Below are 12722 nucleotides of genomic sequence, written 5' to 3'. Positions count from 1 at the left end.
TGCTGAGACCAGCGCGGTTTCCATGACAATCAGGTGGTTTAAGGAGTCAAAGTGTATTTACGTATATAGGAATGGTGCGGAGCAGGAGGCGACGCGCTATAAGAACAGACTGACCGTGAACAAGCAGGAGATGCAGAAAGGCAACGTGTCTCTGATACTGAGAGGCTTCAGATTGACAGATGACTCTGGAGTTTACATCTGTCAGGTCCAACATGGAGACCAGCACGAGGAGGTTCCTGTGGGAGTAGGTTATGGTAAGTGATCCACTGTCACTGTGGATTATCGTGAACCTTGACATGTACAATGATGTGATTTGTTCAAGTACTCTACCTGAGTAGAAGTTTGAGGTATATTCACTGTACATATTATTTCAATTTTCTACATATATAATCAGGGGTGCACATAACTGGTGCGCAGGTGCGCATGCGCACCCAAAATAAAAAATGCGCACCACATCAGGCGACGCGAGGCGCTTTTGCGCACCAACAGCTGGGACAGGAATTTCCAAGCTTTTATTTTTTAGCAAAAATAAAAAATAAAAGCCTAGAGATCGAGGCTAGGAATTTACTTCCTGAAGCCACACTCACACAATCACTCTAAAGCACCCGTCGGCCCCATGTACAGCCATTAGGCACAGGGGTAGAGATATGACTCGCGTCGCCTCGCATCGCCTCGCATTGCCTCGCCGTGCACGCAGCCAGCAGCGGCTGTTAGAGGCACTCGTCACCGATGATGAACGCACCGTAATGGTGCAAAATATGCCGTGAACGTCCCAATCTGGCGGATAAAATCAGCGCAGCAGCACAGGGCACCAACCTTGGGGGCTTTATCTAACAGCCTGAAAAAAAAAAACGGCGAAAATCGGCGGAATTTAGAAGCAGAGCGTCCTTTTTTTCTCGCCCCCCCCCCCCGTTGACAAAACTGTCCGGTGGGCACCGTACTGAAGCCCCCCCTTTTGTCAACGGGCTGCCCCCGTTGACAAAACGGGACGGGCGCCATGCGCACCAAGTCACATGTCCAGGTGCTCTTCTGCGTACCAGACCTAAAAAAGTTATGTGCACCCCTGTATATAATATTGTACTTTTTCTTTACTCCACTACAATTATTTGACAGCTTTAGTTACTAGATACTTACTTACTAGATACTGCAGATTTAGATCTAGATGAATCAATTATTATTAAAAAATATATAAACAATAATTCTTAATAAGACTTTTTTTTTAACTAAATATTTTTCTAAAATATTTTAGTACTTTTACTTTGATACTGTATGAATACAGGACTTACACTGGACAGTGTTTCATTATATAATTAGATCATTTCAAATTAAAGTTCTTAACTTTGTTTTCCATCTATGCACATCATGTAAAATTGTCAAATCTAGAGGTATAATTTCATGTTTCTGCTGTATATGGCCATTAAACAATTCTGAAAATATGATGTCTAACTATAAATATTTGCGCTCTCTCTCTCTCTCTTTATGAATTATGAACATAAATTATGGACATGAACTAGTGGGTAAGTATCAATCCTATTCTACTTCATGTCCAAGTGTTTTCAAAGTTTCACACTACCACAACACAAACTGAATGGTTCTTACATGTCTCCAGTCAATAGCGAGCTGGCTGCCATTGGCAACTCAGGGACAAAGCATAGACAAATCCGAACCTTATAATTGAGTAAGTGTAACTTTTGCCAGCTGTGCAAATGTGTTATAAATTTAGATTAGGTAGTCCCCTTCTTCAAGTTTACAGGTTCACGCACGCACGCACGCACGCGCACACACACACACACACACACACACACACACACACACACACACACACACACACACACACACACACACACACACACACACACACACACACTATCTTTAAGATTATGTCCTCTGTAATAGAATATTCATTGTGATTATTCACATTCATGGACTTTGCTGCAGCTGATGATAATATGTGACAATATGTTTTCATGATAATAGTGTTCAATCTGAAGACTACATTTGATGCTGAACATATTGTCCAATAATTATAACATGTCACTGTAATGACCAGTTATTAAACACAGCTTAACTCTATTTATGTAGGTAAAGGAAAAGCTAAGAAATATGTCAGGGAGGAGACAGTGAAAGAGAAGAATGACAGAATGGAAACAGCACATCTGCTTGGTAAGTCTGAAAGGAGATAAACACACAAAATGAAAATCATTTTTGCTTTCATCAAACTGTCACACTGCTAAGTATTTATTAATGCAGGTACAGGTTTTAATTTGTCTATTAACATGCTCCTTTCATAAGAAATCTGTGTTTTTTCCGTAATAGTTTTCCAAATATGGCAGATCTACAAGCTCACAACGTGCCATGTTGTGAGCTTTTAGATCAGCTATGTTTACGATTTGTAGTACAGTCAAGTTTGTTGCTGTCTGGCAGAAACCTTGTATGTCCAAAACTGTTACTTTTCAGGAAAAGGGAAAAAAATAACTTGTTTTCCAATGGATCCTTGATAGTTATTATTTAGTCACAAGCTCTTGTTAACACTTTTCATTCAAATAAACACACACACACACGCACACGCACACACGGACATACAAGGTTTTATTGTATTTTATTGTGTGATTTGTACCCCTTTTCTCCCCAATTTAATCATTTTTGCCATTTGATTCCTCCCCACACATATTTGTGTATATGTTGTCACTGCTGTTGTATCCTACTGACTCACCTGCCAGTGAGGAGCATAGAGCGTGCCACCCCAGCTCGTAGGAGTACCTGGTATAATGATATCACCCTCCATACCTGGCTTCCCTCCCCCGGCCAATTGTGTTCGTATAGACGTTCGACAAAGCCATATGCTGATGCACCACTGTGGATTCGGACCCACACCCTCCGAGGCACTTTATCACTGCCCCACCCGAGTGCTAGATACAAGGTTTCTGCCCAACACCCACGATATACAGCTTAATGGGTTAGGCTAATTTTGAATAGCTACAGCAGAATAAGCTGCACCAAAGTGTGTTAGATTTTCAGTCCAGAGCCAAGGGCATGCTAATGTGCAGGCATGATTGACAGTATTGAAACACCTAAAATCCAACAAACGCATTATTAATTTGATTAGCTGTAGCTGTGTTGCTTACGAAACTGTATACTATGCTTTTACCCTGCTGTAGTTTTTAACCTGAAGTGGAAGACCTACTTGTTTTCCCCTCACAACCAAACCACACACTCTTGACATGAGGTGCACTGGTAGAGACTATTTACTAGTTATAGTTATTTTAAATTATTTTCAAACAAAAGTCATCTTTGTGCAAAAATTAACACATACACCATTTGGTTTAATTTTGCTATGAATTATATCAAATTAGCTTTATGCAAGTGTGGTTATACAAAAGGATGCTAAAAGGATAAACTCAAGAAAGCAAACGAGGAAAGCCATATGAGCAGATGACGGAGCCACTTTCACCCATGTATTACACTGAAAAAAATGAAAGACATAGAAGAGGCTGATTAATTGTGTATCTCAAGACACTCAAGTGTCTTGAGACAACTTGTTGGGATTTGACAATTTAAATTTGAATTGAATTGAATTCATTCAGCATGTTAAAATGTTTGTTGTTGAAAAAGAGAGAGAAGGCATGGAGGAGAGAAACACACAGAAACAAAAACTGACCCAGGACCTGCTGGAGCTCACAGCTCAACTGAAGGAAAGAGACAACCAAGTAGAGAACCTCACAGTTCAACTGGAGAAGAAAGATGAAGAGCTGAGGATGATGAAGAAGGAAAAGGATGATATCATCACAGAAAACCTTGGTGAGATTCTAAGGATTATTTTTTATATTTTATACATGTATGTGATGTTCTTTATGCAGTGTGGTTGAGCAACAGCAGAACAAACAATAATTTCTACAAAAGTATTAATGCAAATATAACGTATAGTCATAGAGCATGGAGAAAACATTTCAAATTCTATGAAATTTGTTGAATATTTTGTTGAATATTCTCCTGGTGCTTGGTGTGAGTGTAATGATCTCTTGTTTAAGTAAGTAAGTAAATAAGTAAGTCAGTAAGCGTACCCTACTTTATTATCAATTTTAAAATGTATGGAACCATAATTTACAAAAATGCATATCAAGGTAATTGAAAGACTTTAAACTAGCGACTGAAAGCAGTATTTGACATTGATTGCTAAGGTAATGAGCTGAGGTGTAAAGAGTGGTAATTGTTCTGCAGCCAGCGGGGGGGCATAGGGAAACCTGCTAGGCCATTAATGAGAACTGCAGGGAATTGTGAACTCCCTTATGGGCTTAAAAAGAAAGAGTGCGTGCCTGGCATTGGGTCGGTCGGATGTCGGTCTGACCATCCACAACCGATACGGCCATAAATAGGCATATATGGAGATCTGCTATGCCCATATAGTGCGTGCCAAAAATCCTGAAGGGGGCGTCAACAAGTGTCATTTGGTAGCGGCAGACATCTTTGTGGGGCATAAACAGGGGCCTATTACACGAAAGGTGAATTAAATAAGCCTGGGCTTAAGTCAAATCCAGGTTTGACAAAGTCGGGTCCGTTCAGCCTGGTTTATTCCGTTCCATGAACGCCAAGCCAGGCTGAAAAGGAGCGCCTTTGTCGAGCTAGACCTTGTCAAGCCAGGATAATGAAGCCAGGCTGAATGGGCGGCGACGTATTTTTATAAAAGACCATGAACTCGAGCGCAGACTCCTTCAACTTGACCAATCATGGCTGCGGGGAACAAAACAGCGTTTTTTTCTCTGTGGCTGAACTGCAGCACTGCAGCAGCTCATGGAATCATGCGAGGAAGTAAAATGTATAAAGCAAGAAAGGAAACACGACCGCAATAAATAGATCCAGGGAGAAAGCGTGGCAAAGTAATAACTTGACTTCGCAGCATGCTATCGAGTACAAATTTGGTATGTGGACTTAGACCACCAATAGGGATGATCTATAATTTCTGAAGCCCCGCCCCCTCTATCTTCCTATTGGCTGGCCTTTAAACAGCCATAACTCGAGTTTGCAGCATGCTACAGAGTACAAATTTGGTATGCGGACTTAGACCACCAATAGGGACGAGCTGTAATTGCTTGTCTTCCTATTGGTTGGGATTTAAACAGCCATAACACGGGTCCCAGCATCGAATACCTACGAAATGTGCTAGGTACACTTATACGGCCAATAGGGACAGGCTGAAATTGCTTAAGGCCCGCCCCCTCTGTGTTCCTATTGGCTGGGATTTAAACTGCCATAACTCCGGTTCCCAGAATCGAAAACCTACAAAATTTCCTAGGTACACTTTGACGGCCAATAGGGACAGGCATAATTTGCTTAAGCAATTTAGCCTAACTTTTCAGCTGATTGCCATACAGACTTGTGTCATAGACAGAATGTCGAGGGCCCGGTCATCGCTGCTTGCAGCTTTAATATCTTATTGTATTTATTTAATTTTATTTGAATGCAGGTTCATTAAAATGAGTCCATATACAAACACATGTGTTGAATTAACTGTGGAAAAACTTGAAGAACAAGGCACTGGATTAAGTAAGCTTGGCTGTTAGCCTGGTCCCTACCAGGCTAACTTCACAGCTACATTTCCATGGTAACTAAGGTAGGATTGCGTCAATTTTCTTTTGTGAAATCTAGTCATGGATAAACGTATCCAGGATGAACTGGCTAAGCTAATCTGGCAAGATAATTCAGCTTTCATGAAACCGATTCATCGCAAATCCTGGCTAAATTAAGCCAGGATAGGTGTTAAATCCAGGCTTAACCCCTAATTCTGATTTTGTGAAATAGGGCCCTGGTTGACTTAACATTGCCCCCCACTAGAATGTCTGCAGCTACTATGCCATGCCCCCCGTGGTGACGGCACGTTGACACACCCTATATGGTCACGGGCATACAGTAACAGTAACCGACTAGAATATTACATTGAATACAAGTGAAAGACATAGAAGAGGAGATATCCTTTATTAAGGAAATTAAATGTCTTTGGTTCATCTAAACTTTTGAAGAAATGACATGTCTTTGGTTCATCTCAACTTATGTAAATGACGTTCTGTTGTTGAAACAGAGAGAGAACTGCAGAACTCCTCCAAGGTGCCGCAGAGCCCGCTGAAGTTCACAGTTCAACTGGCGCAAAATAAGAATCAACTGAAGAAGAAAGACGAGGAGCTGAAGATGATGAAAATGGAAAAGGATAATGTCATCACTGAAAAAACTATTCTTGGTGAGATTCTACTAAATACTTTTTAGTAGTTGAGCAACAGCAGAATAAAAACTAATTGATGTTGATGTTAATATGAATCAATGTATAGTCATAGAGCATGGAGAAATATTTTAACAGTCTTGTCCTGTTTTTTGGTGAGAGTTTAATGATCTCTTGTTAAAGTAAGTAAGTAAGTAAGTGAATAGGCAAAGAAATATCTCATGTTTAATGGTATTGATTCATATTAAATTATCAGTTGTCTCTTGCTAGGATGTCAAATATCTCAACAGCATCCAGTGTAGCATGTGATGTTATTGGTAAACATGACTGTTTGTAAACAACAGTAGAAAATCACACTTTATCGTTTTGTGGAGGCTGCACGTTTTTAACAACACAGGATTGTATTGTATGTTGGTCGTTTAATAGAGTAGAACTTGGTGTGAAACTAGATCCGCTTTGCCCATATATGGTCATGCACATATACAGTATGGAACCGATCGACTTAAAACTCAGCACATCGGCAAGACTAGAATATTACATTGAATACAAGTGAAAGACATAGAAGAGGAGATGTGATTCATTGAGGAAGTAGCATGTCTTTGGTTCATCTAAACTTATACAAATTATGTTCTATCTGTTGTTGAAACAGAGAGAGAACTGCAGAACTCCACCAAAGAAGTGCAGGAGAGAAAGACACAGCAACAGAAAAAGAACCAGGACCTGCTGAAGCTTACAGTTCAACTGACACAAAAAGAGTGTCAACTGGAGAAGAAACATGAAGAGCTGAGGATGATGAAGAAGGAAACAACTCCTGAAAAAATGAACCTTGGTGAGATTCAGCTGATTACTTTTAATATTTTATACATTTATGTGATGTTCTTTATGCAGAGTGGTTGAGCAACAGCAGAATACAAACTCATTTATTTTTTTCCTGTTCTTTGGCGTAATGATCTCTTGTTTAAGTAAGTTAAGTAAGTAAGGTACATAAATATCTCATGTTTAATGGTATTGATTGATTGGCAGCAACAGCAGAATAAACAGACACATATATTAGTGTAAATATGGATCAAACTTATAGTCATTATAGTAATTGTAGGAAGATTATCACATTCTTGAGTTCTTGAGTGTATTGAGCTCTTGTTTGATGATATTGATTAGTATTAAATTATCATTTGTCTCTTGCCAGAATGTAAACATGTCTTGATTGTTTTGATTGGACACCATCCAGTCTTGTTTTATGATATTATTGGTAATTTTAAGTACACAACATATTGCACACAGTCGGGTTCCAATTCCAGGTACATAGTACCTTTAAGAACTAGTGCATGACGTCACTCTAAGAATCGAGAAGTGAGCTTAATTAGTTGGCAGCAAGCAAGTAGCATGTTATTCCTACCTTTAATGTATAAGAGTTGTTCAGTAAAGGATTATATAATGCATCTGGGTGGTCCATCTGAGTGGACATCATTACAGCTACTAATCGCACAGCTGTGTTTCAGCTATAAATTAACAGAATCATATCATGAAATGGTCAAATATCACAAAGATTTCTTTCTCTCAAATGCCTCAGGTGTCAAAGGTCTTCAGATCACCCTGACAGCAGGTAAGACCCTTACTTGTGTCTGACCTGTACATTTTACCTTTAAAGAGGTGGTGCCATGGTTTTGCACTTTTTCTGTTTTTCATGTGTCTATGAGGTTGATAGAACTTCATTAAGGCCCCCGCTGGTGGTTTTATGGTGTTTCATGTCTTCTCTGACTATTTGGAGTTTTTTCCTGGAGGCTGAAACCTTGAGAGTCAAACGTGCCAATCCAAAAACAGGGGCATAGTGACATCACAGAGCCCCCAAAAAACATACCCTCCCCCTCATTATCATAACACAACAGGTGTGGGCATGAGGAGGAGGAGGGACTAGGACAGGTGGGTGGTGCTAAGGTGGTGGAGGAGGTGCTAAGGTGAGAACCAGGCATACTTAATGAACTGGAGGCGTGTCCACATAAAAACATATTTTTAAACAATTTCTGTACATTTTTTTTTTGAAAAAAATCCTTACATAACAATAATACCTTATTGTCCAGTGCACCTTTACTTTTGTGAGGGCAGAAAGTAGAATTCAATTCAACACAATATTCCAACTTTTTTATTTTAACAGACATGAAAGCTAACTTCGTGAAGAAGAACAGAACTGACCTAATTCAACGCGTCACAGAGGTTCTGGGTGTCGTCGATCATCTTCTTGGCGAAGGCATACTGAAAGAATCGACATATAACGAAATCAGGGCAGAAAAGACCAGGGAAGACAAAGTGAGAATGTTGCATGACATGATTTGTCTAAAAGGAAGAAAAGCCATGTCAGCATTCTACGATGGTCTGCAGAAGTGTGAGCCGTTTCTCATTGATGATCTGGGTACTCCTTGTTAAATCTCCTTGTTAAATCTAGTCACATCCACATGTCCAGAATAGAACATATTTAGTCTGGACATTAAATATCTGATCAAATCTAGAAATATGGCAGACATTTGGAGAATGCAACAGTCATACTAGAATGTATTTAAGTATTTTGTTTTGGAGGCTGGTTCAATCTTCATTATTAGTGACAGCAATTGTTATCTTATATTACTTTATGTTACTTTACAGCAACAGTCTTCCTTTTCCAGACCAAAATACAATTGTAGATCATCACCAAATACCAAAAATTACAGAGACTTTTTAGAGATAAATTTAACACATTTTTAAAGAAACAGCTACATTTAAAATGATATAACTGGTTGTATGGTTTTGGTGGGTGCTGTGTACTAACACCTTGTTGCCTTTAAAAGATGCTATGGGTATGAAAGTTGGTCTTGAAGACTTGTTTTCTTTTCTTTTCTTATTAACAGTATCTCATTGTCATCAATTGTACATGATGCTAAGTGGGTAAATGTTCTTTGTCTGTAAGGCTGGAATATGAAGATTCATTATTCCATTATAACAACAATATAATTGCATTTTTGTCTCCGCCAGGCCGAAAGGCATGGCGATAGAGTATGTTTTACCCCCTGTCCGTCCGTCCGTCCGTCCGTCCATCCGTCCGTCCGTCTGTGGACAGCTAATCTCCCGCACCGTTGGCTTGATCGCAGCGAAACTGTGCACACACACTCCTTGGATGCCAATTCAGAACCTCTGCCCCAATCTTTTCACATGGCCCTGTTATAGCGCCACCAGGAGGCCGCTTTTTGCAAAACACATTTTTTCACAGTACTCCTACAGATTTTGTCCAAACGTCATGCAAATCGGTACACAGTATCTCTATAGTCAATAAACAAAACAGATCTTTCAGATTTTTCATATTCCATCCTGATTGGCTAAAAATGGCTTCCAAAGTTTGCAGGACTGCTCCGTTTTGAACAAAATGCCTCAAATTATGAACACAGCATGCAATTTCCGTGAAACTTTGCACGCACATTCCCACTAATGAGCTAATGAGCCTCATGGTGGCGCTATAACAGCCCCATTCATGTTTTTACCTATAACTGCACCAATCTGTGTAAAACTTTGTATGTGCACTCCCTAGAGGTCAAGGAAAAACCTTTGCCCTGCATTTTTCACATATGCCTTTTATAGCGCCACCAGGTGGTCGACTTATCTAAAACATATTTCTTTACATTACTCCTTCATATTCCATTCCGATTGGCTAAGATTCACATCTAAAGTTTGCAGTAGTGGCCCGTTATGAACAAAATGCGTTCAATCATGAACGCAGCGTCCGATTGCGGTCAAACTTTGCATGCACATTCACACTATGTTGAGGAACAAATGCTACCCTTTTAACGGTGTTCACTCTCCATTCCGACATCTCACCACTCCGACTAGTGGCTTCCGCGTGCGGTTAGGGTTAGGGTTAGGTATAGGGTTCGTCAACGTCGGAAAGGCGACATGTCGGAAAGGAGAAATGCACCCCCTTTTAACATTTGCCTGTTATATCGCCACCAGCAGGTCTAATTTAGCAAAACACATTTTTTGAACAAAATGCCTCAAATCATGAATGCAGTGTCCGATTGCCGTGCAAGGCCTAAGAAGAAATGGCACCCTTTTCACATTGGCCTATTATAGCGCCAACAGGAGGCCACAATAACCTTCCTGACCTGGCGGAGACCTGTGCTCCGAGGAGCACTTTTTCTAGTTTAGTTTGTTTTATCTAGTTCAGGAGCTTCTCTACAGCTAAACTGAAGTTATGATGACCATTGGTTTGATGCTATTTCATGCATAGCCTACTGAGTGTATGCATCAAGTGCACATTGATCTTTTTTTTAAAATTGATTGTACCTGATTCCATTACTGTGCTGATCACATGACCTGCACTGATGTATTCAAGATGGTGTCTCTATCATTCTTATTTAGAAGAGAAGAATGGCTTTGGCTCCAGATGTCAAAGTATAATAATAAAAAAATCATTGTTAGTATGTGTTAATATTTGTAGCAAACCTTATGTCCAGTTTTCTCTGCAAGCTCCATGTTAAGGAAAAGTATGCATATGTTTTAGGAAGTTCATGTGAATGTCATGGGATTTTCTTGTGACATTACTGACTGTTCACAAAATGAATGTTGCTTACCTTAATTGATCCCACATGTTAAGGTAGCAGTATGAATACAAAACTTATTGTACAACTTGATGACAATGGAATGTAAAGTTAACTAGGTTTGCATGATCGATACATATAAACAGTATATGCCCATGTACACCAGTTTGTTGGAACAATTTTCCACATGCCTGCTTAATAATTAATAAACCAGGCAAAGAAGGATTTCTGACTCCTGTCCATTTGTTTATGTGCCAGACCATTATGGGATCTTAACACTCGCATGACGCACGACTCAGATCAAATTGGAGGGACAGCGAGTGCATTTTCCGGCAGCGGAAGCTGCCGCGGAGCTGCTGGCGGGGGAGGGTGGGATGCCGGCAGGTGCCGGGAGGCGGGGGAGGGCGGCAGCAGCAGCGGCGGAGCAGCAGTTTCCTATGCCTAAACCTAACCCTAAACCCTAACCCTAACCTCAATAAAACTATGCCTAAACCTAACCCTAACCTCAGTAAAACTATACCTAAACCTAACCATAACCCCTAACCCTAACCTCAGTAATATTTTATTACAAGAATTAGTAGGCTACAGTCCTACTGATTCCACGCTGCCGCTCCACCGCCGGCAACTGCTGCTCCTCCACCGGCAGCCCGACGCTCCACCGCCGGCAGCCGCCGGCAGTTCCGCGGCACCTTCCGCTGGAGAGAGAACCATCTCGGTTCTCTCTCCATGCGTCTGGCTAGCTCACCACTACTTTCTGCTCATGCATCCTTCTTCAGAATGTCTACATTATTTTGATGTGGGAATGCCCATGTGTAGGCTCCCACAGCACCGGTTTATCATGTCTACCTTCAGATGGAAGATAAATCTGGAGAGTAGCTGACTTGAGTGCATAATGTTGATTGCGAGTATTTCAAACATGACTTTTTGCAAGCCTCTGTCATTATAACACAATTTTGGGTATTGAAATATCTGCAAGATGGACATAGGAATGATGATTGTACCTCCAAAAATCCATGTATTCAAATGTACATATAAAGTCACCGTTTTCTGAAAACGCTCAACGGTCAACAAAGAAGGTGAAAAGTTGGAATTGTGTTATTAAGGTATTAAATTACCTAAAACCACCTTTGGAAAAAAATAATACCCCCACTCTATGAATTGGTTATAATGCTAATTGTCCAGTAACAGGAGTCACCATGTTTCTCTAGCCTGGGACCATACGAATCTGCGAGTGAAAAAAAAATTGCACTCTGCGATTTGGGTCTGGTACCGCTCCAATAGAGAATCCATTTCCTGCTCCAGTAGACGTGTGTGACCAATCAGGGCCCAGTATTCGAATATGGGAGACTGTAATTGGTAGTTGGTTGTAGGTCTAACCAATTGTGTCGAGGGCCATTGTTTTGATCCCGCCCCTTGGGAAAAAAACGACCTCATGGAAGCACCAGACTCATATCCACGCAGTGATATAGTCTGTCTACGCCAGGCTAATGTTTCTCCAGCTCTTTATTAAACAAAAATCATAAAACAGGATAGATAACTCACACAGGATACAGATTAAAGGAGTAGTTCAACCAAAAAAAATACTTCTTTTCTATCAATTACACACCCCATGAAGCCTTGAATTCATGGCGAGTTTTTGTCGCATTCCTGGGCCAATAATTTGATGACCGGAGAAGTCTCCGAGCAGCCACCCGGATCCGGTCCCCGCTACTAGGTTTCCACCCAACAGCGACCATATAAACAGGGGTGCACATAACTGGTGCGCAGGTGCGCATGCGCACCCAAAATAAAAAATGCGCACCATATCAGACGACGCGAGGCGCTTTTGCGTACCAACAGCTGGGACAGGAATTTCCAAGCTTTTATTTTTTAGCAAAAATAAAAAATAAAAGCCTGGAGATCGAGACTAGGAATTTACTTCCTGAAGCCACACTCACACAATCACGCTAAAGCAT

At 40.6% G+C, this 12722-nt stretch overlaps 1 protein-coding gene across 1 annotated transcript; it reads left to right on the top strand.

The window, feature by feature from the left end:
* The first annotated feature begins 2080 nt into the window (after positions 1-2080).
* On the top strand, positions 2081-10924 carry LOC311056844 (uncharacterized protein). The gene is made up of 6 exons (XM_084073681.1): positions 2081-2163; positions 3613-3798; positions 6074-6229; positions 6858-7037; positions 7779-7811; positions 8361-10924. The coding sequence occupies exons 1-6, from the start codon at positions 2142-2144 to the stop codon at positions 8627-8629; spliced, it is 846 nt and encodes a 281-aa protein (XP_083929807.1). The 5' UTR covers positions 2081-2141; the 3' UTR covers positions 8630-10924.
* The last annotated feature ends 1798 nt before the right edge of the window (positions 10925-12722 follow it).

Source organism: Gymnoscopelus microlampas (genome assembly GCF_963454915.1).
Source record: "Gymnoscopelus microlampas genome assembly, chromosome: 12".
Lineage (NCBI taxonomy): Eukaryota > Metazoa > Chordata > Actinopteri > Myctophiformes > Myctophidae > Gymnoscopelus > Gymnoscopelus microlampas.
The sequence above is the reverse complement of the archived record's forward strand: the minus strand, read 5'-3'. Positions and strand labels throughout refer to the sequence as shown.

Bases quoted from the DNA above. Each gene is read 5' to 3' on its own strand.
- LOC311056844 (XM_084073681.1), top strand. From the start codon at position 2,142: ATGGAAACAGCACATCTGCTTG. The intron at 6,230-6,857 runs GTGAGATTCTAC...TTGTTGAAACAG, and splicing joins CACTGAAAAAACTATTCTTG to AGAGAGAACTGCAGAACTCC. The intron at 7,038-7,778 runs GTGAGATTCAGC...CAAATGCCTCAG, and splicing joins TCCTGAAAAAATGAACCTTG to GTGTCAAAGGTCTTCAGATC.